Source organism: Macaca thibetana, chromosome 6 (assembly GCF_024542745.1).
Source record: "Macaca thibetana thibetana isolate TM-01 chromosome 6, ASM2454274v1, whole genome shotgun sequence".
NCBI lineage: Eukaryota > Metazoa > Chordata > Mammalia > Primates > Cercopithecidae > Macaca > Macaca thibetana.
Window position 1 is genome coordinate 24,018,592 of NC_065583.1, and position 26,862 is coordinate 24,045,453.

The window sequence follows — 26,862 nt, forward strand, 5'->3', positions numbered from 1 at the left end:
GCTGAAACCCAAAGACTCAGTAACTATTTAAGAGCAAAAGCCACAATTACTTTTGCACCAATCTAATAGTAGTAGTAGTAGTAGGTTAGATCCCAAGCCATTGGGGGGATTTTTAAGGCTTTGCTAAGAATTTTAGACTTTCATCACATGATCAGTGGGGAACCACGGAAAGCTTTAGGAAAAGTGTGACAACCTCAGATTTGCGTTTTCGAAAGATCACTGGCAGCTGGAGTGTAGTGGGGCAAGAGTGACAAACAGGGAGACTATGTACAGGGTTAAGGCAGTATCCCAGTGAAAGACGGTGGGAGCCTGCAACAGGATAATGGCAGGTAGAAACACAAAACAGTGGACGAATTTGGGATGTATAATATTTTGGAAGTAGGACCACAGGGCCTGGTGATTAACTGAAACTTTAGCACAATAATCACACAAAGTCGAAAAGCCTCCCCAGCAAGATCAGCTAATGGGTTATTGATAATTTGCAAAATCTTCACCATTCTCCCTTGACAAAGATTCAAAAGCCCTGGTGATACAAAAGCCCTGGTGATACTCAGGGCCGACAGATTACTCATTCCGCACAGAGCGGGCCCACAAGTCGTCGCCCGCCTTGTGACGCAAGACTTTATTCCTTGGACGTCAGTGGCCTGGAAGCGCAGCGTTTCCTGGGCAACGCCATTGTCGCAGCTCCGGGCGGGGTAGGGATAACTAAAGACAACGGCCGGGGAGAGAACTCCACAAGAGAGGGAGAGTCAGAGAAAATGGGCAACAAGTGCGGCGGCTTCCGCCATGGCAGGTGATTCGAGGACTCAGCACGAGGCGAGAGTAGGGACCGGGAAGAGCCGGAAAACCCGCCTGTGATTGGCCGTCCAGGGGTATCGGTCGCTTGTGATTGGTGAGGCCCAAACAGACAGCTGCGTTTTGAACCGCGTAGGGTTCTGGGTAGCAAAGACCTTGCAAGGGTCTTAACCGAAAGGGGGAGGGGGAAGGTCGCCAACAAACGGCTGAGCTCACAATCCAGGCCGGGGCGTCCCCCTCCCCCATGGAGAGAGCCAGACCGGAGCCTCAGCCTCAACAGCGCCCGTTGCGTCCCGCTCCGCCCCTGCTGCCGGTCGAGGGCACCACCTTTTGGGCAGCGGCCGTGGAGCGCCCTCCGTCGCCTCCCACACTAAGCGCGGCCGCCAGTGCGACCTTGGCCTCGTCGTGCGGGGAGGCCGTGGCGTCCGGCTTACCGCCCGCGGTGCGGCGGCTGCTGCAGGTGAAGCCAGAGCAGGTGTTGCTGCTACCACAGCCTCAGGCCCGGGACGAGGAAGCCGCTGCCTCGCCCGCGCAGGCGCGGCTGTTGCAGTTCAGGCCCGACCTTCGGCTCCTGCCGCCGCCGTCAGCGTCCGAGGGCGCCCCCTCCAGGCCGGAGTTGCACCCGGTGCAGCCCCGGGCGCTGCACTTCAAGGCCAAGAAGCAGGAGCTGGGGCCCGGCCTGGACCCGTCAGTGGGTCCTCGTGGGGGCGTCGAGACCGGTCCTAGAGCCTCCAGGGTGGTCAAGTTGGAAGGTCCGGGACCGGCCCTCGGCTACTTCCGAGGGAACGAGAAGGGCAAGCTGGAGGCCGAGGAGGTCATGAGAGACGCGATGAAAGGCGGGGATGGCAAAAGCCCGGCGGCCATCCGAGAAGGTGTGATCAAAACGGAGGAACCCGAGAGACTCCTCGAGGACTGCAGGCTCGACGCGGAGCCCGCGTCCAATGGCCTAGTTCATGGCAGCGCGGAGGTCATCTTGGCCCCAACGTCCGGTGCCTTTGGGCCGCACCAGCAAGACCTCAGGATCCCTTTGACTCTCCACACGGTCCCCCCTGGGGCCCGGATCCAGTTTCAGGGAGCTCCGCCTTCAGAGCTGATAAGATTGACCAAAGTCCCCCTTACACCAGTGCCTATTAAAATGCAGTCCCTACTGGAGCCTTCTGTAAAAATCGAAACCAAAGATGTCCCGCTCACCGTGTTGCCCTCAGATGCAGGTATTAGACAGCAGGGGAGTCGGGTTTTCAAAACTGCACCTGTGTTGCCCATAGCTGTTTTGTCAGCAGTTCCCAAGTCTAAACTACAAAAGTAAAGTCATGGAACCGATTATTTTCAGGGCAGAGTCTGCACAGGTATCACTTCTGATCGACTTGTATATGTAGCAGTAAAATACACGAATGCCTTCAAGATTCTCAAGTATTTTTTAAAAAATCGATTTTAAGGCCCAGTATTTAGATAGGACTAATTTTTGTACACAAAAATAGAGGTATTTTCTAGACAGCACAGAGCCCTCAGTTTATATGCTACAAATAATCAAGATTAAAAATATTGTATTATAATAGCTCAGTACTTTTATATGTGTCAAGATATAGAGGAAATTATGGTGTTTAATGAAAAAAGGGATTATAGTTAAATAGGAAAGTTTATATCCATTATAGAGGCTATCTTTAAAAATGAACAGTAAACATTCTTCTAGCAGAAAACAGTACGTGATTCGATGTAATATTTTAGTGTTTATTCCTCTGAAAGGTAAGGACTTATAGAAATACTGAAAAGAATACGGTAGAATGAGCCATAAATATTGTTTTTAAAGAAATGACTAGTTGTAGCGGTAACAAGTACAAATAGATGTTTTTATTTCTATCCAGTATTTCCAGATATAAAGTTAGCAAATTCTTATTTTACGATTTAGTTCACACAGAACACTTTGCCAATGAACATCTTGGAAAGTCATATTAATCTTTGGTTCATATTTTCTTTATTTATTTTTTAAATTTTCTGTGTTGATTCTTCCTCTCCACTCCACTCTGTTGCTTTTCTCTTTAGTATTTTTTAGATTTTTGTTTTCTAAAGGAAAGAAAGGGAAAGCTTTCTTTATACTACTTATTTCATCCTTAGTGTTTTAAAGAAATTTTTAATATATCAGGCAATCCTAAAATATAAATTTATGGACAGTTATTTTTGATGAAATACATGAGAGATGTGAATTTGATAGCTTCCTTTGTTGAAATTTCAACTGGCTCTGTGACTTTCTTCTTTTAAATTTTATTTTATGAAAAAGAGATGCTCGTCTTGAACTCCTGAGCTGAAGCAATCCTCCGCCTCGGCCTCCCAAAGTAATGGGATTACAGGTGTGAGCCATTGTGCCTGCCTTCTCTGACTTTCAAAAAAATTACTTTTATTATTTTCTCTCATTTTTTTTCTGAAATATTGGCAGAGAGGTTCTAGGAACGAAGGTCAGAAGCAAATGTGAGCCATTGCACCTGCCTTCTGTGACTTCCAAAAAACTTTTTTTGAGACCGAGTCTCACTCTGTTGCCCAGTCTGGAGTACTGTGGCGTGATCTCAGCTCGCTGCAACTTCCACCTCCTGGGTTCAAGCGATTCTCCTGCCTCAGCCTCCCAGGTAGCTGGGACTACAGGCATGAGCCACCACGCCCAGCTAATTTTTGTAGTTTCAGTAGAGATGGGGTTTCACCATGTTGGCCAGGCTGGTCTCAAACTCCTGACCTCACATGATCCACCTGCCTGGGCCTCCCAAAGTGCTGGGATTACAGGCGTGAGCCACCTTGCCTGACCCAAAAAATTATTTTTATTTTTTCTCTCATTTTTCTCCCAGTACACGGGACTAGTGTTGATGATTCCACTTGGTAGGAACTTCATCTTCATAGTGAAATACAACTAATATAGTATTATAGTTTGATAAATATTTTTGCTTGAAAGGACACAAGAGCAGCATGTAGATGAGTTCCTGTGAATGTTTAGAGAACCTCTACCTAGCTAAGATTATAGTCATGAGTAAGTCATGCATGGTTCCTGTCCCTTAATGATAGAATATTTTTATTGGTAAATAAACTAAATGTTAATTATTGTTAGAGGTACTAATAATACAGATCAAAGAAGTAATAAGCCAACAATTTACTCTCTTCAACATGATTATTTCCACAGTATCTTCAACAGTATTATTCTCTTTGAGGAAAAGGAGTCATTCTAAACTACAGTTCAGAATGGCGAGTTCAGGGGATGTAAGGAATTGTGGAATACTGGCAGGTTTTTTTGGTTATACTGAAGTGTGTATTTCCTCCACATATTTCAAAAATAAGTATAGATGGAGGTGCACTTTACCTTAAAATTGTGTGTGTGTGTGGCACATTAATTTAGCCTCTTAATTTTTGTCATGTAGGCATACCAGACACTCCCTTCAGTAAGGACAGAAATGGTCATGTGAAGCGACCCATGAACGCATTTATGGTTTGGGCAAGGATCCACCGACCAGCACTAGCCAAAGCTAACCCAGCAGCCAACAATGCAGAAATCAGTGTCCAGCTTGGGTTAGAGTGGAACAAACTTAGTGAAGAACAAAAGAAACCCTATTACGATGAAGCACAAAAGATTAAAGAAAAGCACAGAGAGGAATTTCCTGGTAATCAAATGAAATAATGCCTCTTACTTCTTTTAAATGAATTTATTTAGTTAAAGATTAGGGTAGGTTGAGTTTGAAAGACAAAAATGTATAATTTTTTTCTGGTATGTACAAAAAAGAGAATAATGACTAATATAACAACAATTGACATGACACTGGGCATGAGTTTCCTTAAGTGGAACCAAGCAAAGGGATATCTGATTTCATATTCACCAACCCATACAAATCAGAGGACACTCAGTTTCATTGTGATTTTGATTTAGATAGATATAAATTTAATGAAAGTACATCTCGAAAGCTTTGGGCTATGATTTTGCAAGTAAACTATAGAAGTGTTAAAATGATAGCAACAGAAAAAAATGCAGTCTACACTTAATGAGAATGCAGGGATTGTCACCATATTCCGTTTTAACATATGATTGTCAGAACAAAGTCCTGCCTTCTGATTGACAGATTTAGCCCTGTCATGATATAGTGTGAAATAAATCCGATTTCTCCCTAGCAGTGAGAATATAGGGATTAAGCTTGGGAAAATGCAAGTATGGCCAGCATGTCTGTGCAAGGTGGGACAAAACTTACTATTTTCTGAAATATTGGGAGAGAGGTTCTAGGAATGAAGGTCAGAGGCAGCAGCTGTAGGGAACCAGTGATTGTTCTGATTACACAGTGGCTGCAAATGCCATAGTTCCACTGGTCTGACTTTGGAAGAAATTGAGTTATTTGTGGACTTGGAGATTGCTGAGTTTAGGAGAGTGACTTTTCTTGAACTAGGCATAAAAATAGTGACTGATCGGCCGGGTGCCGTGGCTCACACCTGTAATCCCAGCACTTTGGGAGGCCGAGGCGGGTGGGTCACGAGGTCAGGAGATCGAGACCATCCTGGCTAATACAGTGAAACCCCATCTCTACTAAAAATACATTTAAAAAAAAAATTAGCCAGTCGTGGTGGTGGGCATCTGTGTCCCACCTACTTGGGAGGCTGAGGCAGGAGAATGGCGTGAACCCAGGAGGCAGAGCTTGCAGTGAGCTGAGATCTTGCCACTGCACTCCAGTCTGAGTGACAGAGCAAGACTCTGTCTCAAAAAAAAAAAAAAAAAAAAGTGACTGATTATTAGTGACTATTGCATTGTAAGATATAGACAATTGTATCTTACAGAAAGTGAGGAAATGAGGAGATGAATAATGTCATAGTGAGGCATTGTTTGATAAGGTGGAGGAAAGGCTTTGGGATTCAAGTACAGGGGTTTTGATGTTGACTCTACTACAGATTCATTCTGTGTCATTGGTTATAAAACATTTGACCCTTGGCCGGGTGCAGTGGCTCACGCCTGTAATCCCAGCCCTTTGGGAGGCCGAGGCGCGCGGATCACGAGGTCAGGAGTTCGAGACCAGTCTGGCCAACTAAAAATACAAAAAATTAGTCGGATGTGGTGGTGTGCACCTGTAATCCCAGCTGCTCAGGAGGCTGAGGCAAGAGAATCCCGTGAACCTGGGAGGCAGAGGTTGCAGTGAGCCAAGATTGCGCCATTGCACTACAGTCCAGGCAACAGTGCAAGACTCCGTCTCAAAAAAAAAAAAAAAAAAAAAAAAAAATTGACCCTCTTCCTTTCAATTATGAGTTGTAACATTGGCCACTAGTCAGGAGCTATTTGGATATGTATGTTAAAATACACAGTGGAGAAGTCATTCACTGAAATAATATCCCGGAGCTGGAAAAGATACTTTAGACAATAATTTGTTTTAAAAACACTTTAAAGTGCTTTGCATTTTAGTATGAAAAAATTATTTAAAGGCTAAATAGAGGCTACACATTTAAACATATTTTGTCTTCTATAGGTTGGGTTTATCAGCCTCGTCCAGGGAAGCGAAAACGATTCCCTCTAAGTGTTTCCAATGTATTTTCTGGTACCACACAGAATATCATCTCTACAAATCCTACAACAGTTTATCCTTATCGCTCACCTACATACTCTGTGGTAATTCCCAGCCTACAGAATCCCATCACTCATCCAGTTGGTGAGTTAGTTTTATTGTAGATTACTATTTTTTAAATATCTGCAAGAAAATTTTACCTCAAGTTTGAAGTTTTCTTTCTGTTAGTCTTAAGAATTTGGAACAACAATATTAAGGAAAAAAAAGAAGAGGGAAAGTGAGAACATTAAATTGGAGAAGGAAAAATTTCAGTAGACATCAAAACCAGAGTCTGCCAGAGTAGCAAATAATCCATGTGTAAAACCTCAGACCTTTTAAGCAAATCAGGATGGGCCCATAGATTAGGCAGATAATGCAGGAAATGACTGAGGTAATTCAATAGAAAAAGGAGAGTCTTTTTACTAACAGCATGAAAGAATGTCTTGATAATGGGGTATGAGGCATCCTGTCCTGGAACTTAGTAATGATGCTGATTTGTTGAGACCATTCTCTCACTGCTCTAGAAAAGCAGTGGAAGTAATCTATTTTCTACCAAATATTTGTTTGGTTCATTATATTAATCTTTCTAAATGTCTCCTCTGAGTTCTTTACATTCCTGTTATTGATTTTAAGAACCAAAAATTGAGAAGCTAATATCTTAATAACTTGTTATAGGGCTATTCATCATTGGTTTGTTTTTCCAGAACATTTTTTTTTTCTTTCTTGAGACAGAGTTTTCACTCTTGTTGACCAGGCCGGAGTGCAATGGTGCAATCTCAGCTCACCACAACCTCCGCCTCCCGGGTTCAAGCAATTCTCCTGCCTCAGCCTCCTGAGTAGCTGGTATTATAGGCATGTATCACCACACCTGGCTAATTTTGTATTTTTTCTGGAGATGGGGTTTCTCCATGTTGGTCAGGCTGGTCTGGAACTCCCGACCTCAGGTGATCCACCCGCCCCAGCCTTCCCAAGTGCTGGGATTATAGGCATGTACCACCACACCCGGCTAATTTTGTATTTTTTGTAGAGATGGGGTTTCTCCATGTTGGTCAGGCTGGTCTGGAACTCCTGACCTCAGGTGATTTGTCCGCCCCAGCCTCCCGAAGTGCTGGGATTACAGGCATGAGCCACCATGCCTGGCCCCCAGAACATGTTTTAACCATTTTTAAAGGAGAGCTTTATAAATTCACTACTTGCTGTCACTTTTTTTTTTTTTTTTTTTTTTGAGACAGGGTCTCACACTGTTGCCCAGGCTGCAGTGCAGTAGCAGGATCACAGGTCACTGCAGCCTTGTCCTCCTGGGCTCAAACGATTCTCCCACCTCAGGCTCCCTAGTAGCTGGGACTACAGGTGCACACCACCATGCCCGGCTAATTTTTGTATTTTTTTAGAGATGGAGTTTTGTCATGTTGCCCAGGCTGGTATCGAATCCTGGGCTCAAGTGATCCACCCACCTTGCCCTCTCAAAGTGCCAGGATTATAAGTGTGAGCCACCACACCTGGCCCACATTCTTGAAACTACTAAGACTGCTTAAACCTGCTTTTTCTATTTTTTTTTTTAACCTGTTTAAATCCTTCTGGTAATAAAGCCACCCATATGAGCTGAGAGTTTTAGATACCTTGGAAACTGACTTACTAGAATTTTAGACATTTTCAGTGTTGTTGTTGTTTTTAATGTATCATTTTAGCAATTGATAGCAACAAGCTACATTCCAGATGTCTAGACTCAAGAGAGAGATGCAGAAAGCTGATCCTATAGCCCTATTCTCTCCTAGCACAGTCAGGCACTGTCAGTCTTCACTATTTGGTAGTGACTTCTTTAATCTTGTATTTCAACCCAGGCTTAATTATGACTTTTTCCGCTTACCTTGTTTTTCTGTTACATTATTTATTTATTTTTTGAGACAGAGTCTTGCTCTATTACCCAAGATGGAGTGTAGTGGCCCGATCTCGGCTCACTGCAGCCTCTGCCTCCTGGGTTCAAGCAATTCTCCCACCTCAGCCTCCCGAGTAGCTGAGACTACAGGTGCACACCACCATGCCCATCTAATTTTTGCATTTTTAGTAGAGATGGGGTTTCACCATGTTATCCTGGCCTCAAGTGATCCACCCATTTCGGCTTCCCAAAGTGCTGGGATTACAGGTGTGAGCCACCATGCCCAGCCTGTGTTATGTTATGATTTCTGTTTTCATAATATAAGTTTCTTCTTTTTATCCCTTTTTCCAAGACCTCACTTACATCTGCTTCTACCCACTGTTAAATGCTGTATATTTTCTCTTCCCAGAAACAGAATTAACAGTGTTCTTATTTGAAGCAGCTGACATTTGATATATTAATTTTATGCCATTCTGAGCAAAGATAAGGGTTGAGTAGAAACTGGAAAATTTTTTCTAATGTTGGCAGGGTTCTTTCTCCATGATGTTGTATTTAAGTATGGTAGGTAGAATTATAGGAAGCATTTCAGAGCTATGCACAACAGTAATCAAATCTAAGACAACAATTATTTTTTTGTTTGTGCTTAGTTTTTTGTTTTGTTTTTTACAGTATCCCTTATTTCTGGTGATATATAGTGTCAGTAAAGATTCATTTCTTGGGCCAGCTGTGGTGACTCATGCCTTTAATCCTGGTGCTTTGGGAGCCTAGGAGTTCGAGACCAGCCTGGGCAACATAGCAAGACCCTGTCTCTAAAAACAAACAAAATTATTTCTTGCATCTTAAAAGATAAACAGAGAACATTATCTTATAAGCATAATTTGGGAATTATTAAGATATACACCTTAATAATAAATCATGAAATTTATCTGCTATTTTATTCCCCAATCATATAGCTTTGAAATATATTCTTATAGATTGTTCTCATCAACTTGGTGTTATATTACTTAGAGAAGTCAGTATCACTTGCAAATTTGGAAATTTCACTGTATATTTAATATTCTAAATCATTTGTGAAGCTTTTAGAACAGATTATAGCACATCTCTTGTGTGCTATAATCTTGGGGAATCATAATTTTAATATCTTGTCATGTGCAGATGTTAATTTATATACTTTTTTATTTGTTTCAAGTAATTTCATATTCTAAATATGAAGTTATGATAATTTTGTTTTTCAAGCATGTTTGCTTTATTTCCATGGAAGAAAGATACCAAGATAGTGAGGTATGTGATTTTTCTCATATAGAAACAATTTGCTCTTTTTCTGTAGCAAGCTTTGCGCATTAATATCATACTGTATAGATTTCACCACCATTTCAGGTGTAGCTAATAGACTCACCAAGCTAGAGTTCTCAAGGTCACCAGTTTCAATAGCTGGAAGTCATATTAACTTTCTAAAAATCTCTGGCAGAAGCCATTTGTACCTACTTTGTCTAAAATTTTCTCAGTTCTACCTTGAGGTTTTTAAAAACATTTTTAAATATTTATATTTATATATATATTTGAGATGAAGTCTCACTCTGTTGCCCATGCTGGAGTGCAGTGGCGCAATCTCAGCTCACTGCAACCTCTGCCTCCTGGGTTCAAGTGATTTTCCTGCCTCAGCCTCCCTAGTAGCTGGGATTACAGGCATGTACCACCATGCCCGGCTAATTTTTGTATTTTTAGTAGGGTTTCACCATGATAGCCAGGCTGGTTTTTCAAACTCCTGACCTCAGGTGATCTGTCCACCTCTGCCTCCCAAAGTGCTGAGATTACAGGCTGTGAGCCCCCATGCCTGGACAGAGGTTTGTCTTTTTTTTTTTCTTTTTCTTTTTCTTCCTTTAAAAAAAAAAAAAAAAAAAGTCTTAGGTGAATGCCATCTAAGATCTATTTATATTCTTTTTGTCAATTGAATTAGAACATTCTTTGAACTTGTCATTATATGGTAGTTGATCTAATATTTTTAACCTATTTGCTTTGAAAATTAGTTAGGGTTCAGAAATCTTCTTAAGGTCTTCTTTAGTAGAAAGAATTTATTGAGTCTGTCTATTCTCTTTCAGTTGCTGTTTATACCGTAATGACTAAATAATTCCACTGATTCTTTCCTTTTTGTAAAAATATTTAGAGTCAATTAGTATTGACTTTGAGGTCTCTCAGATGTGGCTCCTTCTGTTTTCCTTTGGACTGCCTAACGTTTTTGCATTTGCCTCACCGCAGTTGGGCTTATTTGTACATTTGGACAAGCTTTTGAAGGTTTTTTGTTGTTTTTGTTGTTATTTTTGTTATCATTTTTTATTTTTTGCCAGTTAGCCATAGTAACTGTGACTTTGAGGCACATTTCTTTCTTCTGTATTTTTAGCATTGTTGTGTAAAATAATCTCCATTTTTCTATGAACTTTTTATTTTAATCTCTATCAGCCTTTTCCCTAGCCAGTATCAATATTCCAAAAATTGAATAACCCCAGGGTAGATTTTTTTGACTTTCTCTTTAGCCAGGATCATAAATTTATATATGTTGTGATTACTACTGCATAATATTTCACACACTGAATTAATGGATTTTCTAGTAATATTTCTCCATTATTTGGCTCTCAATCAAGCTGCTGCTGCTTTTTTTTTTTTTGAGAGGGAGTCTTACTCTGTCTCCCAGGCTGGAGTGCAGTGGCGTGATCTCTGTTCCTTGCAACCTCTGCCTCTCAGGTTCAAGTGATTCTCCTGCCTCAGCCTCCTAAATAGGTGGGACTACAGGCAAGCGCCACCACGCCTGGCTAATTTTTGTATTTTTAGTAGAGATGGGGTTTCGCCACATTGGCCAGGCTGGTCTCGAACTCCTGGACTCAAGTAATTTGCCCATCTCAGCCTCCCAAAGTGCAGGGATTACAGTCATGAGCCACTGCACCCGGCCCTCAAGCTGATTACATTTTACTGGGTATTCTACCAAACCTTTTTGTTCTAATCAATCACTTGTCCTGTACTAGATCTTCCCAGTACACTTTTATCCCATTAAGATATTCAGTAAATATATGTGAATTGTGGCAGTTTAATCTCCCCTGTGACAGTGAGTTTTATCTCAGATATCTTCTGAGTGAATTCCAGTGGCACGTTTGTATGCCTGCTTGCCTGCCACCTTCACTACTAAGGTTTATTAAATCCTATTATGGGGCAAACTCTGCTAGGAAAATATATAAAGTTTTTTTATAGTCTCTGCTGTCAAAGAGTTAATAAGGTAGTCGTAGCAATTATAGATATAAATATAACTACTTTTACTATTTCTTTGATAGAATCTGTCTTGTCTGGTATTATTATGATTATTTTTTGAGATAGAGTTGTGCTCTGTTACCCAGGTGGGAGTGCAGTGGTGTGATCTCAGCTCACTGCAGCCTCCACCTACCAGGTTTAAGCAATTTTCCTGCCTCAGTCTCCCGAGTAGCTGGGATTACAGGTGCATGCCACCATGCCCGGCTGATTTTTGTATTTTTAGTAGAGATGGGGTTTTACCATGTTGGCCGGGCTGGTCTTGAACCTCTGACCTTAGGCAATCTACCTGTCTCGGCCTCCCTCCATCTATCTGTTGGGATTACAGGCGTGAGCCACCACGCCCAGCCCTTGTCTGGTATTATTTTTGTGTCTGGTACATTGTTTACTCTGTCACTCACATTTAGTACCATCTCCCAAGCTCCTCTTCTCTTTCTAGTTCTTTTTTTTTCTGTAGAGATGGGGTCTTGCTAGGTTGCCCAGTCTAGTCTCAAACTCCGGACTCAAGTGATTCTCCCATCTTGGCCTTCCAAAGTGTTGAGATTACAAATGTGAGCCATGGCACCCAACCTGTTTCTAGTTTCTGAAAGTGCTTATGTTACTGGCACAAGGTTCTTGGCTCTCAGTGTAACAGAAATTAACAAGAGACCAGGCAAATTTTTCCTAGACAGGGGTTGTTAGGGCTTATGCCTGGAAAGATTGGGCATTAAGAGAGACAGCGCAGGAGAAAGGGTTCTCTGGCTGGCTCTCCAAGGGAGTGCACTGTGGTGTCTTAAGGAGGGTGATATGCGTAATTCATGAGGCAGGTGAGTGTCATTACATATGCAGGGTGGAGTGCAGGGTGCGCAGACAAGTAAGGAATCATGCTAACTCATATGTTGATCATGATCAGAAAATCTCCCTGGGCGGAGATTTTAGTATTTCAATCCTAGAAATTTTACTATTACAATCCTAGGGGTTAGGATTGTCATTCTAATTCTAGATTGTCATTCTAGAATTCGCCAGGAGGCCATTCTCACATGCAGGCGATAGAGTTAACTACCTTGAGTAAGATTTATGGCGGAATGCTGCTTATCTTAGTTTTTTCAGACAGCTTGCAAGCTCTCTGGTCAATGGGTATGGTGTCAGTGGGGGTGGTGCTGCAAGGTCTGGTGGTCAGTGGGCATGTATAGAAAAATACGTAAGTGAAGGTGAGATGAGTCCCCCCACCCCATCCCACTACCGTGTCTCGCTTATAGCATGGTAGTCTGGAATTCTCTTCAGATCTTTGATTACATGTCTTTGATGCCAGTTATGCTAGCATTCTCCTTTTATATGAGTATTCCTATTCATTTAAAGGCTTTGGAACTTTTATCAAAGCTGTATCCATTCATACTTTTCTTAACTATTTTTTATTAACCAGGTTCTGGCTAGATACTGGGATACAAATAGGAATTGAGAGTTCCTGCTCTCAATCTCCCAGTTCAGTAATCATGGTTGAGGTGGCAGACATGCAAATAATCACAAAGATTTACACTATTTCCTGATAAGTGATAGATTTACGAGGTTTGGAGGGAACGTGGACAAGGGAAATTAAGCTGTGCTCGATAAATCAGGAAGGGCCTGAGTAGGGCCTGTGCCTCATAGATAGGAGGGCTAGTCCATATAACCTCATCAGGTGAGAATCAGGGCAGCATCATTACATCCTGTTTCTCTACTTCACTGGGTCAGAGGCCATCTTCAAACAGGTGGCTATGTCCTTTAATTCCCTACTTCCTGCTTTAAGAGGGGTATTATCTGCTTTATCTGGAGAAAAGGAAGGAGAGGGAAGTCACCTGGATGAGGCTGGAAAAAGATCCACATTTCTTTCAGTCTCTGACAGAGACATGTCCAACCACAGAATTTCTTGAACTGCATCTTCTTTATTAATGGATTCGGAACTGTATTGCAATACACTAGATCATGACTCTCTTGCTGTGGCATCCATCTGTCTTTCATCAGGAAAGTTGAATTAAATTTAGGCTAGGTGTGTCATTTGGGTCACTTAGCAGCTCAATCAGTAGTCCTGTCTTCTTCAGGAACAGAAAGCTAAAACATAATTGTTTCACCTACCTTTAAAAATTCTGCCATATCTTTCATGCTCTGCTGCAATAGTATTCCTTTTATATCTGTCACCAGTGGTTGACATGTGGCAAGTCCTGTTCTCACTTGGAAATTTCCTTTTGTATTCATATTGAATACAATAGAGGGAAATAATTTTGTTGTTTAAGTTTTTTTGGCTAAAAAAATTAAGTGTCATTTGTAATTTAGTTTAATATAGAGAAGTTTATAAAAGAAAAGAAAAATGACCCATACTGCTACTCTGAAACCCCTAGTAATATTAAAAATAAGATTAATATATTTAGGTAAACAGAACATTCAAATAGTACCAGTAGGTATAAAATGAAAGTCTAGCTTTCCTCCTGCCCCACTGCCCTGTCCCCTGTCTTAGATCATGGCTCCTTAAAGGTACCTAGTGTCAGTAGCTTCATATTATTTTTAAATGTGTATATGCATACCAACATTTATGTGTTTTCAGTCTTTGGGTATATCTATCAATAATTTTGCTCATTTGTTTATTCATCTAAAAAATATTTGTTAAGGGCCTCTTCTGTGCCAGACAGAATGTTTCACCCTGGGGATACAGCAGCAAACAAAACAGAAAAGGTTGCTCTTCTCATGGCACTTAGAGTCTAGTTGGGAGAGAGAGACAAAAAATGTAAATAAACAAGAAAATAAGATAACTTCAGTTTGTTCAAAATACTGCAAATGAAACAGAGTGGTTTGATGTGATGATGCAGTTAGGTAAGGTGGTTGATGAAGGCCTCTGCTTATACAATTTATTAAACTTCACTGAAAGAAGAAAAACGTGGAATGACTCAGTTGATTCTTGATTTATGCTATTTTTATTTCTAAAGGTGAAACCTCACCTGCCATCCAGCTGCCCACACCTGCAGTCCAGCGCCCAAGCCCTGTCACACTTTTCCAGCCCAGCGTCTCCAGTGCTGCTCAGGTGGCTGTCCAGGATCCAAGTCTGCCGCTCTATCCAGCACTCCCGCCCCAACGCTTTGCTGGGCCTTCCCAGACAGACACTCATCAGCTGCATTCTGAAGGCACTCACACTGTGAAGCAACCCACCCCTGTCTCTCTAGAGAGCACCAACAGGATTTCAAATAGTGCAAGTACTGCCCATGCCAGATTTGCAACTTCGACCATCCAGCCTCCTAAGGAGTATTCCAGCGTTTCCCCTTGTCCCAGAAGTGCTCCAATCCCCCAGGCTTCTCCCATTCCACACCCACATGTCTACCAGCCCCCTCCCCTTGGCCATCCAGCCACACTCTTCGGGACACCACCAAGATTCTCTTTTCATCACCCTTACTTCCTACCCGGACCTCACTACTTCCCATCAAGGTAAATTAACATTTTTTTTTTCCTTTTACCTAAACATTCAACTGATGAGTTTTTACCTGTGACAACATTTTTTGTTTGTTTTTAAATACTTAAAAGGGGACTTCTTCAGTTCTGCTGAATAGGAGACAAGCAGTTAACATAAATAGATGGAGAGGGCCAGGTGAGGACTGGGGGAGCTAGAGAGAGTGCATGCTCTAACTCAGCTCCAGCTGACTCTTGTTATGTAAGAATATAGGCTTCAGGCTGGGTGCAGTGGCTCGTGCCTGTAATTCCAGCACTTTGGGAGGCCAAGGTGGGTGGGTAACTTGAGGTCAGGAGTTTGAGACCAGCCTGGCCAACATGGTGAAACCTTGTCTCTACTAAAAATACAAAAATTAGCCAGGCATGGTGGCATGTGCCTGTGATCCCAGCTACTCAGGAGGCTGAAGCAGGAGAATCACTTGAACCCGGGAGGCAGAGGTTGCGGTGAGCTGAGATCACACCACTGCACTCCAGCCTGGGTGACCATCTCAAAAAAAAAAAAAAAAAAGAAAAGAAAAAGAATATAGGCTTTAATGTTGTCAGATAGAATTTTTCATGCAAAATAACTATAAGAAAAAGAATATAGGCTTTAACGTTGTCAGATAGAATTTTTCATGCAAAATAACTATGAGACCTTAAGATTGTTTAGTCAAATGTATAGAGGTGTGCTTATTGTATAGAGGGTATGCTTCTCAAACTTTAATGTGTATATAAATCATGGTATTTTGTTAAAATGCAGATTCTGATTCATTGGGTCTGGGGTATAGTAGTATCCTATATGGGGGTATAGTATGCCTGATATTTTGCATTTCTAGCAAGCTCCCAAGTAATTGCCAATTCTGCTGGTTTATGGACCACACTTTGAAGAGCAAGGGTATAGAGGAGGGCGCTTGGTCTAAGTGAAAAATTGTTTATTTACCTAGGTTAAATGACAAGACCAAAGTTATACTACCTCTTTGTGCCCTTTTTACCAAACTAGAAAATTTCCCATGTAAATTACCAATAAAGGAATTCATTTTCATAGGGAAATATCTAGGGAAAACAAATGTGTAACTTCATTTTGGAATGATAGAAATTTAACTCCCTTCAAAGTATTCTGATAGAATGGTATTAGCCTGTACTTTCCTTTTTTTTTTTTTTTTTTTTTTTTGAGATGGGGGTTTGCTCTTGTTGCCCAGGCTGGAGTGCAATGGCACGATCTCGGCTCACCACAACCTCCGCCTCCCGAGTTCAAGCAATTCGCCTGCCTCAGCCTCCTAAGTAGTTGGGATTACAGGCATGCGTCACCACGCCTGGCTAATTTTTTTTTTTTTTTTTTGTATTTTTAATAAAGACGGGGTTTCTCAATGTTGGTCAGGCTGATCTCGAACTCCCAACCTCAGATAATCCGCCCACCTCAGCCTCCCAAAGTGCTGGGATTACAGGCATGAACCACCATGCCTGGCCTAGCCTTTACTTTTCAATTACTGTTAAATGTGTAGACAGAGATGGTTTCTGTTGAGACGGGAGTATTAAAGTGTCTAACACCAATCTTTTTTTGTTTCTTACTTAACAAGTAAATCTGCTTCCCACTAGGGTATACCTACACCTCAATAGAAACAACTTTTGAGGTATATATTATGTTGTTTCAGTTTATAATGGGATTGCCTGCTTTTGGGTCCTTAGCTCAGGACTGGAAGAAAGTGGAACCAGAGGATTAGATAGGGAGAAAGGGAGAATTTTGTTATCTAGGGTTGTTTTGTTTTATGTAGAATCTTTTTATCTTTTGCGGCCTTAAGTATTTTAGTTCAAGGGATCAAACCTCAAGAGACTTTTAATTTAAGGCTGGGGGGTTGATAATCTGTTTTCATTGCTATCTTCTAGGATCTAGGATTTTACAGGAATTTTGGAGAATTTTACAAAATTTTTCCTAGATATAAGAATAATATGAAGGATGTAGATTGAATTTAATAAATGAATAAATTTGGGAACACTTGGCCTTAGTTAGAGCCTTGAGGCCTATAACAAAAATTGTGGAAATTATATTTGTTACATAATTAATTTTGTAATATGGGAAATGCTTGGACCCTATTTACTCACAGGATAGGCGAATAAGAGTCAATTACAATGGGCTGTGTACCACAATCTCACTCTAGCTGTTACTAGTTTTTTCTTTGTTGTATTTTTCTTCGTTTTAGTGTTTTGAGAGCTAAGAATTTTTACATGTCGTTTTTATAACAATCCTGTGACTTGGGTATAATATTCCTCTACTTTTTCAGTTAATGGGATTAGTAAATGGATTAATAAATAACCTCATCAAGATTATACAGTGGCAGAGCCAATAGTCAAATTCAGGTTTGATTGATTTTGAATTTCATATTTGTCTTTTTTACTATATCGGTAAGACTTCTTTTATGATGGTTCCTCTTGATTGACAGCTGTTAGTTGCTAGCAGAGAATCATATGGAAAAAAATATACTTTTGAATAAAAAACTCACATAGTCAAGTGGACGTTGGGGCAGGTAATGTTTCCTTACATATTACATAGATTAAATCCTAGAAGTCTATCTTACTCATTCACGACAAGGCTTGTAAGATTTGGCTGTTAATGTACAAATTATCTGACACTTTAAGGAACATTTTAAAAGGAAGCTCTTGAAAGTAAGTTCTTTGTTTTTGTTTGCTTGTTTGTTTATTTGTTTTTGAGATAGAGTCTTGCTCTGTCACCCAGGCTGGAGTGCAGTGGCGTGATCTTGGCTCACTGCAACCTCTGCCTTCCGGGTTCAAGCAGTTCTCCTATTTGAGCCTCCCGAGTAGCTGGGACTACAGGTGCCTGTCATCATGCACAGCTAATTTTTGTATTTTTAGTAGAGATGGGGTTTTACCATATTGGTCAGGCTGGTCTCGAACTCCTGACCTCAGGTGATCCACCCGCCTCAGTCTCCCAAAGTGCTGGGATTATGGGCGTGAGCCACCATGCCTGCCCAAAAGTAAGTTCTTAGAAGACAAAAACTACCTTTTTCATTAATACTATTATTGCTAATTAATAATAATGCTATTGGAAGAACCAAATGAAGTGACTAAGTAGTTATTATACTGAATTTTATTTCATTTAAGAATGTCAGAGCAGTATGTCAATTATAAACATTAAGCTATGCATAGTTTTTTAGAAAAGAACACTAGCCTTATGAATTATAGTATTTTTCAGTTGTTTTTCTGACTTATACCTGTATGTGTCTGATGATAATTTTTCCAAGGAAATAGATTATTTATGACTGTCTAGATAGTATATTTCAGTAAACTCTAAATGCCAAAATTAATTGATTCTCTTTCAGTTTTTCTCTTCTCCCAATTGATAATGGAATCTCCTGTAAAGAATATTTCTGAGTGGGTGCAGTGGCTCATGCCTGTAATCTCAGCACTTTGGGAGGCCGAGGCGGCCAGATGACCTGAGTTCGGGTGTTTTAGATCAGCCTGGTGAACATGATGAAACCCCGTCTCTCCTAAAAATACAAAAATTAGCCAGGTGTGGTGGGGGGCACCTGTAATCCCAGCTACTTGGGAGGTTGAGGCAGAGAACCGCTTGAACCCGGGAGGCAGAGGTTGCAGTGAATCAAGATCACACCACTGTACTCCAGCCTGGGCACCAGAGTGAGACCATGTCTCAAAAAACCAAAAAAAATTTTTTTTCACCAAACAGTTCATTTTGCCCTGTGTATGTAGAGTAAAAATCAAGTAGGCTAGGTGGTTTAATCAAGGAGTCACTTTACAAAACAGATGGACACTCAGAAGTGCTGCTCCCCATCTCTGGGGCTAACATCTTATTCCTGCCTTCAGATCTTAACCATCATCATACTGTGTTTATCAAAATGCTCTCTTTCTGTGTACTGCATTAGTTCTTCAGACTAGTTCTTTTCTCCCTACCCCTTCCTCTTTCTTCTTCTTGCAGTATATTGGGCTTTCATATTCAAGGGCGATACATAGGATCTTCATTCTGTTGGCCATTGAGTAAAAAATATGTGTTTAAAATCTATTGTGATTAGGGATAAAGAAAAGATATGAAGACAAATGGGGATTTACTAGCTTGAAATATATGGAAAATACACTCAGATATATGGTGGGGAAGTTCAAAGAATTCCTGGATTTGTAAAATAGCATCGAAATTGTAAAATTTTAGGCAAATGAATAAAAGGTTAAACCCAATTCTCTTTAACCTTTGTTTGGGTCAGAGACCCATTTGAGAATTTGATGGAAGTTATAGACTCCTTCCATAAAAATGCATATCTACATACATATACAAACTTTTGCCTAAACTTTTATGGAGGAGGGAAACTTACAGTCCTAAAACATGATAGACTTCGTTAACATAGAATACCTTCTGCTGTAACTAGCTAGAAATGTTGAATTTAAATATGAATAATTTAATACCTACTTGAACTCACCAGCAAGGAACTCACCATGTGCCAAAATGATCAACAAGTTGAAAACTAGTTATAATGTTCCTGGAGATGATTTTCAGATTCAGAAATAGTTACATTGGTTATAAACTTGGGTTTTAAGCTGGATATGCTGTCACGCGCCTGTAGTCCCAGCCACTTGGGAGGCTGAGGTGGAGTTCAAGGCCAGCCTTGGCAACAAATTGTGATCCTGTCTCTAAAACAAAAACAAAAACAGAAAAAAACATAAACTTGAGTTTTAATGTCTGCGAAGCGAATAGAGATGAGGTCTTGACCCTGCTCTGCTCCCCTGTTCAAGGTGGTGATAGGTACTGAAACTAAAACCTCTCTATAAAGCCAAGACCCTGGAAGGAATTTTTTTCTTTCTTTCTCTTTTTTTTTTGACAGTCTTGCTCTGCCTGCCAGACTGGAGTGCAGTGGTGTGATCTCAACTCACTGCAGCCTCTGCCTCCAGGGTTCAAGCAATTCTTGTTCCTCAGCCTCCCGAGTAGCTAGGATTACAAGTACAAGCTACCGTGCCTGGTTAATTTTTGTATTTTTATTAGAGACTGAGTTTTGTCATGTTAGTCAGGCTGGTCTTGAACTCCTGGCCATAAGTGATCTGCCCACCTTGGCCTCCTAGAGTGTTGGGATTACAGGCATGAGCCACCACACCGGGCTGGAAGGACTTTTTAACCTTGATAAAAGGAATAGAAAGTTTTTGTCATTGATCCAGGTAAAGCACAGAAGAATCTTGTTTTTACCCAGGGCTCTATGTGACTTTCATTAGAAATAAAATTCCCAAGGTGTTTCACACATTGGTTCAGAGTCTAAAATCATCCTATCCACTGGATGCAGACATTTCTTTTTCTTTTGAGGTGGAGTTTCGCTCTTTTTGCCCAGGCTGGAGTGTAATGCCACGATCTCGGCTCACTGCATTGCCTCCTGGGTTCAAGTGATTCTCCTGCCTCAGCCTCCTGAGTATCTGGGATTATAGGTGCCCACTACCATGTCCAGCTAATTTTATATTTTTAGTAGAGACGGGGTTTCACCCGTCTCTACTGCAAGTCCAGTGAGACCTAGTTAGCTAGACTTTTCAGGATAGAGTACCAGAGAAAAGAGCTACACACAGAGGGAACTCCAAATGACTGTGTAGGGCCCCTCTTGAATATTCAGTGAAGTACTAATTAGTGAATGCTTGTGAAGAAACAACCCAAGGCGGTGAAAGAACCACCTGAAAGGATTAGAGAAAACAGTATCTGACAATCATGCACTAACACAGTGCTGGGAATAGTCCCACCAACTAGATTGGAAAACTTCTGTGGGGCACAGAACATTTGGTACTCAGAAGGGTCTTGCTTCAGATAACCTTAGCCTAAATGTAGCTATGGTCACAACTAAAAATTTTTTTTTTTTTTTTACGGGGTGGGTCTTACTATGTCACCCAGGCTGCAGTGCAGTGGCATGATCATAGCTCACTGCAGCCCTGAACTCCTGGGCCTAAGCAATCCTTCTTCCTAAGCCTCCTGAATAACTGGGACTACAAGTGTGCACCACCATGTCCAGCTAATATTTTTATTTTTTTGTAGAGACAGGGCCTCACTTTGTTGCCCAGGCTGGTTTCAAGCTCCTGGCCTCCCAAAGTGCTGGAATTACAGGCATGAGCCATTGCGCTCTAATTTTTTTTTTTTTTTTTGAGACGGATTCTCACTCTGTCGCCCAGGCTGGAGTGTGGTGGCACAATCTTGGCTCACTGCAACCTCAGCCTCCCAGGTTCGAGCAAGCAATTCTCCTGCCTCAGCCTCCGGAATACCTGGGACTACAGGCCACACCACCACGCTCAGCTAATTTTTGTATTTTTAGTAGAGATGGGGTTTCACCATGTTGACCAGGCTGGTCTCAAACTCCTAACCTCAGGTAATCCACCCGCCTTGGCCTTCCAAGGTGCTGGGATTACAGGCGTGAGCCACCATGCTCAGCTCAAAACTCTTAAAAGCAAGACCTGAAAGGACCAACTTCTTTCTAAGTTATTTAACTGCATCCAAGAGCAAAGTTTAAGAACAGAAATAGAATCAAATGATTAAAAAGGTAAGTGAGAATACAGTTCATTTTTGAGATGGCAGCACAGGGAGCTCCATGGACCTAGTCTCTAGCAAACAAGTGTAACTGGTGAAAACTATTTTTTAAAACCAACCATTCAAGTCTCTGGAAGTTACTGGGTGTGGTGGTGTACCTGTAGTCTCAGCTACTTGGGAGGCTGAGGCAGGAAGATTGCTTGAGCCCAGCAATTTGAGACTGCAGTGAGCTATGATCATGCCACTGCATTCTGGCGTATGTGACAGAGCAAAATCCCATCTCTTAAATTATATAGATAAAATATATATATAAGTAATGATAATATTTATATATATATATATATATATATGAAATCCAGAAGGCCACACACATATCCAGAACTAGACCCATGTTCAGAAAACACACGAAAAGACCCCAAGCTTTTAACTCTGACTGATCTGTAGGCTCTGTGTAAGCAGGAAGTAAAGACTAAGGCTGAATTGAAAACAGCCTGGCTAAGTATGTAAGGAGTGCCCCAACTCAAAGCCAATCTGCAAAGACCAGGATAATATTTTTTGTTTTGTTTTTGTTTCTAGGTTTTTAAGGAAATCTCTTTCAAATTTGTGACCGCTAAGCTAATTGAACAGAGATTTCAATGACCATGCATAACAAAGAATACAGTCTTTACAAAAATACTCTAGAAAACCAAATAAACAACTACAATCCCAAACAAGCAACAACAACAGACCTTGGATAAGGGAAATAATTTGATTTCTAGTGGCATCACACTATAATATTCAAAACATCCAGTTTTCAACAAAAAGTTACAAGATATGCAAAGAAACAAGAAAGTAGGGCATTCACAAGGAAAAGATAGTAGTAGTAACTATCCCCAAGGAAGGTGAGACATTGGATTTACTAGACAGTTTAAATCAGCTGTTTTAAATATGCTCAAGGAACTAAAGGAAACCGGGAGAACAATGTCTTACCAAATAGATCATATCAATAAGGAGATAGAAATAAAAAAAAGAACCAAAGTCAAATCCTCAAGCTAAAGATTGCAATAATTTCTTATAAGACTTACCAGTCATACATTGAAATAGTGTTTCTAGTTTCCATTACTGATATTTTCCTGTTCCTTATGACAGACCTTTTAGGTTGACAGAACAGGCATTGCTATCCCTATTTTATATAAGAAGGATACAAGGATCAGATAAAGTAAGATTTACTTAAGTTTACCAGGTTCTTATGTGGCATAGCTAGAACTAGAGCCTGGGTAGGGTGGCATGGTAGTTAGGAGAACAAGTTCTGAAATCAAATTGGCTGATTCTGTCTACCACTTACTAATTCTATCATTTTGAGCAAGTTATTTAACCTTTTTAAAGCTCCATTTCCTCATCTGTACAGTGGTGATATTTATAGTATCTATCCGTTAGGGTCATTCTGAGTGTCGTTCAGTGTTATATTGAAATAACATATACACTCCTTGGCCAATGCCTGAAAAATAGTAAGTGCTTACCTATTGGATAATATTATTATTTGGACTATTCTAAGTAATGTTTTTCTCCCTACACCATGATGCTTTTATAGTTTTTTACTTTCACTCATGTAACCTTCTAGGATTGCCTTTGTCTTAATTGATCTTTTTGTTCTCTGAACATAACACTAACTCGTCTTTACCAAACCAAAATAGTCACTATAATGCTGGCATTATAGACTTTAGCACATGTCTAATATATACCTAGATTTTATGTTTTTTAAAAAATTATCTACCAAACCTTAACATAGCATCTTGCCTACACTGAGTCCTGAAAAAGATAGTTATTAGGTGAATTATTTCTAGCTGAAGTGAAGGCTTTGTGGAAGGGAGAGATTTTTGTTTTATTGATACATAACATTTTACATATTTACGGGGTACATGTCATAAATATGTATAAAATGTGTAATGATCAAGTCAGGGTATTTGGGTTATCTGTCACCTTCATTATTTATCATTTCTTTATATTGGGAACATTTTTAGTCCTCTCTTATAGCTACTTTGAAATACACAAGACATTATTGCTAACTACAGTCACCCTACAGTGCTACTGAGCATTAGAACTTATATCTTCTAATTGTATGTTTGTACCCATTAGTCAGCCTCTTATCATCCTTGAATTATCTGTGGAATTCAATGGATGGAGAGACCTGCTATATGAGCGAAGTTGTGCTAGCCAGAAGCACAGTGTATTTGGCCGTGCGCGGTGGCTCACACCCATAATCCCAACACTTTGGGAGGCCGAAGCAGATGGATCACCTGAGGTCAGGAGTTCGAGACCAGACTGGCCAACATCGTGAAACCCTATCTCTACTAAAATATAAAAAGTAGCTGGGCATGGTGGTGGGCACCTGTAATCCCAGCTACTTGGGAGACTGGGACAGGAGAACTGCTTGAACCTGGGAGGCAGAGATTGCAGTGAGCCAATTTCATGCCACTGCACTCCAGCCTGGGTGACAGAGCAAGACTCTGTCTGAAAAAAAAAAAAAAAAAGAAGCACAGTATATTCAGGACATGTGTATTAAATTTAAAATGCCTGAACTAAGAGTGGCAGTAGGCATGGAAACCTGAAAAATTTTAGAAACTTTACCTCATTTGTTATAATTAACACCAGCAAGGTACCTAGTACTTGAAGATTTAGGGGTAGGGCATAGTTTCAGAATTTGAGATAAAGTCTAGTCTGTCATACTTCGGTTTTTAAAAGTATGGAAACAAAATTGGGGTGTGTGTGTGTGTGAAGGCAAGAAATGAAACACTTAACTTGCCATGGGTTTTGCTGATGAGTATGGTCATTATGTTTATGATTATCTGTCACTAGATGGATGGACTCTACCTCTTCCTATAATTCCTGTTCTATGCCTTTGAAAGAGAATAATACTTTAAAAAAATTGACAAATGGGTCTGAGTAGCAGAATTTTTGAGGTGTAATGTTTTTTAAAAATTATTATTTTTTAGACGAAGTCTCATTATATTACCCAGGCTGGCTTCAAACTCCTGGGCTCAAGTGATCGTCAGCCTCAGCCTCCTGAGTAGCTGGGACTACAGGCATGCACTACTGTGCCCAGCAAGTGGCAGAAATTTTGGATTTGCCATTTTTTTTTTTTTAGATGAAGTCTTGCTCTGTTGCCCAGGCTGGAGTGCAGTGGCACAATCTCCACTCACTGCAACCTCCGCCTCCTGGATTCACGCCATTCTCCTGTCTCAGCCTCCCGAGTAGCTGGGACTACAGGCGCCCGCCACCATGCCCAGCTAATTTTTTATATTTTTAGTAGAGATGGGGTTTCACCATGTTAGCCAGGATGGTCTCGATCTCCTAACCCTGTGATCCGCCCGCCTTGGCCTCCCAGAGTGCTGGGATTACAGGCATGAGCCACTGCACCCAGCCAAAAAACCATAATTTGTAAAACTGCAAAATGTCTTTTTGATTCTTCACATTCTTGCCCTCCAAAAAATGTTTTGGAAAAGACCTTTAAGATCATAGTTTACTACCAGTTTTAAATCTTTCTAGTAGTAACAGTGTTTTAAATTTACTTTACTATTGAATGTCAATGAAAAAATTTAAGTTGTCTTCTGTTTCAGTGCCTCAATATTCCGGATCTCTAGATTTCAATGTAGTTATACATTTCCCCCCGCCCCACCATGAGCTTCCTTTTCAAAAAAAAAAAAAAAAACAGGAAAAACAACTATTGCACCATTGCGTTGTTTACTAAGTGTCAATTCTGTTTGTTTTTGTTTTGTTTTTGAGACGGAGTCTTACTCTGTCACCAGACTGGAGTGCAGTGGCGCAATCTCAGCTCACTGCAACCTCTACCTCCTGGGTTCAAGCGATCCTCCTGCCTCAGCCTCCTGAGTAGCTGGGACTATAGGCACACACCACCATGCCCAGCTAATTTTTTGTGTTTTTAGTAGAGATGGGGTTTCACTATGTTGGCCAGGATGGTCTCAATCTCTTGACCTCATGTTCTGCACACCTCGGCCTCCCAAAGTGTTGGGATTACAGGCGTGAGCCTCCACGCCAAGCCACTAAGTGTCAATTCTTAGCATAGGTCCACACACATCTGCATTTCCAAAACCTTATGTGGTATGAGGCATCATGAGAGAAAGACCAGAATAAGCAATTTTGTTATCATGGTTGTCAAAAGGTAAGAAGCCTGAGGCTAATGATGGATAACAGTGCTGGTTTCTTGTGGATGGGGACTGGGCAGTGGGAAAAGAGCAGAGGAATACATGAAGTGGTTGCAGAAAGGAACTTTCCAAGCCCCGAAGAGGATGCGTTAACTTGCTGTGTTAGTCTGTATGCAAGGCAGTATGTGGGCAAGATCTAATTCCTTGTTTGTGTTTTTCTGCTGCAGTACATGCCCTTACAGTCGGCCTCCCTTTGGCTATGGAAATTTTCCGAGTTCAATGCCAGAATGCCTTGGTTATTATGAAGACAGGTACCAAAAACATGAGGCTATATTTTCAGCTTTAAATAGAGACTATTCTTTTAGAGACTACTCAAGTGAACGCACACACAGCGAAAATTCTCGGAGTTGTGAGAACATGAATGGAACTTCTTTCTATAACAGTCATAGCCACAGTGGGGAAGAATACTTAAACCCTGTGCCTCAACTGGACATTGGAGCCTTGGAGAATGTCTTCACAGCCCCGACATCAACTCCTTCTAGCATCCAGCAAGTCAATGTCACTGACAGTGATGAGGAGGAAGAAGAAAAAGTGCTCAGGGATTTATAATTTTAAAACAAATATGCACAGAAAATAAACATTTCTTAAAATATATTCTGGGTCAGTTGGTATGAGAAAAAAAAAGCCTAGAATTCTTTGTTGAAAGTTTTTCAGTCATGATTTGAGGAGTTAAAACCAAATGCAATTTATGTCTTCATAAAATTTTCATTAGTGAAACTAGAGTCTGGATGTTTCATTGTAGGAATATTTAAGTTATTAAGTAGTTTATTTTTAATGGCTGAAATTTGCATCAACCTATATTATTATTACTTTATCCTGGAACATGCAAAATACTGAAGCCTCACAATTGTATGTGAGGGGAAAAGGGGTATAAATCTAGCATAGTGTGATTTTTATTTTATCTCAGGATACATTTTTTTAATGATTTTTTGTTTGCTGTTTATGTAATACTTATGGATGTTGTCAATTTTTGATGTAACATTTTGAAAGTATTTTGACAACTCTTAGTGAACTTGGACTCGGTTGCTAAATTTAACTTACACTAATAACAAATTATAAGTTCCAAATGTGTTTTAATGGCACCTGGGTGATTCCTTCAGCTAAATTTAGTCATTTCTGTTTCTAAATATTTTATCATTTTAAAGTATTTTTTTCCATTTGGCATACATTGTTCTTTGTTGTAATTAAATAAACATAGATAAAATTGTT

At 40.6% G+C, this 26,862-nt stretch overlaps 1 protein-coding gene across 5 annotated transcripts; it reads left to right on the forward strand.

Moving 5' to 3' along the window:
- Positions 1-674: 674 nt before the first annotated feature.
- Positions 675-26,862, forward strand: LOC126956723 (transcription factor SOX-30). 5 transcript variants are annotated; one of them, XM_050793917.1, is made up of 5 exons: positions 675-2,006; positions 4,191-4,430; positions 6,267-6,446; positions 14,448-14,940; positions 25,821-26,862. In XM_050793917.1, the coding sequence occupies exons 1-5, from the start codon at positions 1,040-1,042 to the stop codon at positions 26,200-26,202; spliced, it is 2,262 nt and encodes a 753-aa protein (XP_050649874.1). In that variant the 5' UTR covers positions 675-1,039; the 3' UTR covers positions 26,203-26,862. The 5 variants fall into 5 exon arrangements, with proteins under 5 accessions (XP_050649874.1, XP_050649878.1, XP_050649875.1 ...); XM_050793921.1 differs by having other exon boundaries at positions 726-793; XM_050793918.1 differs by lacking the exon at positions 6,267-6,446 and having other exon boundaries at positions 900-2,006.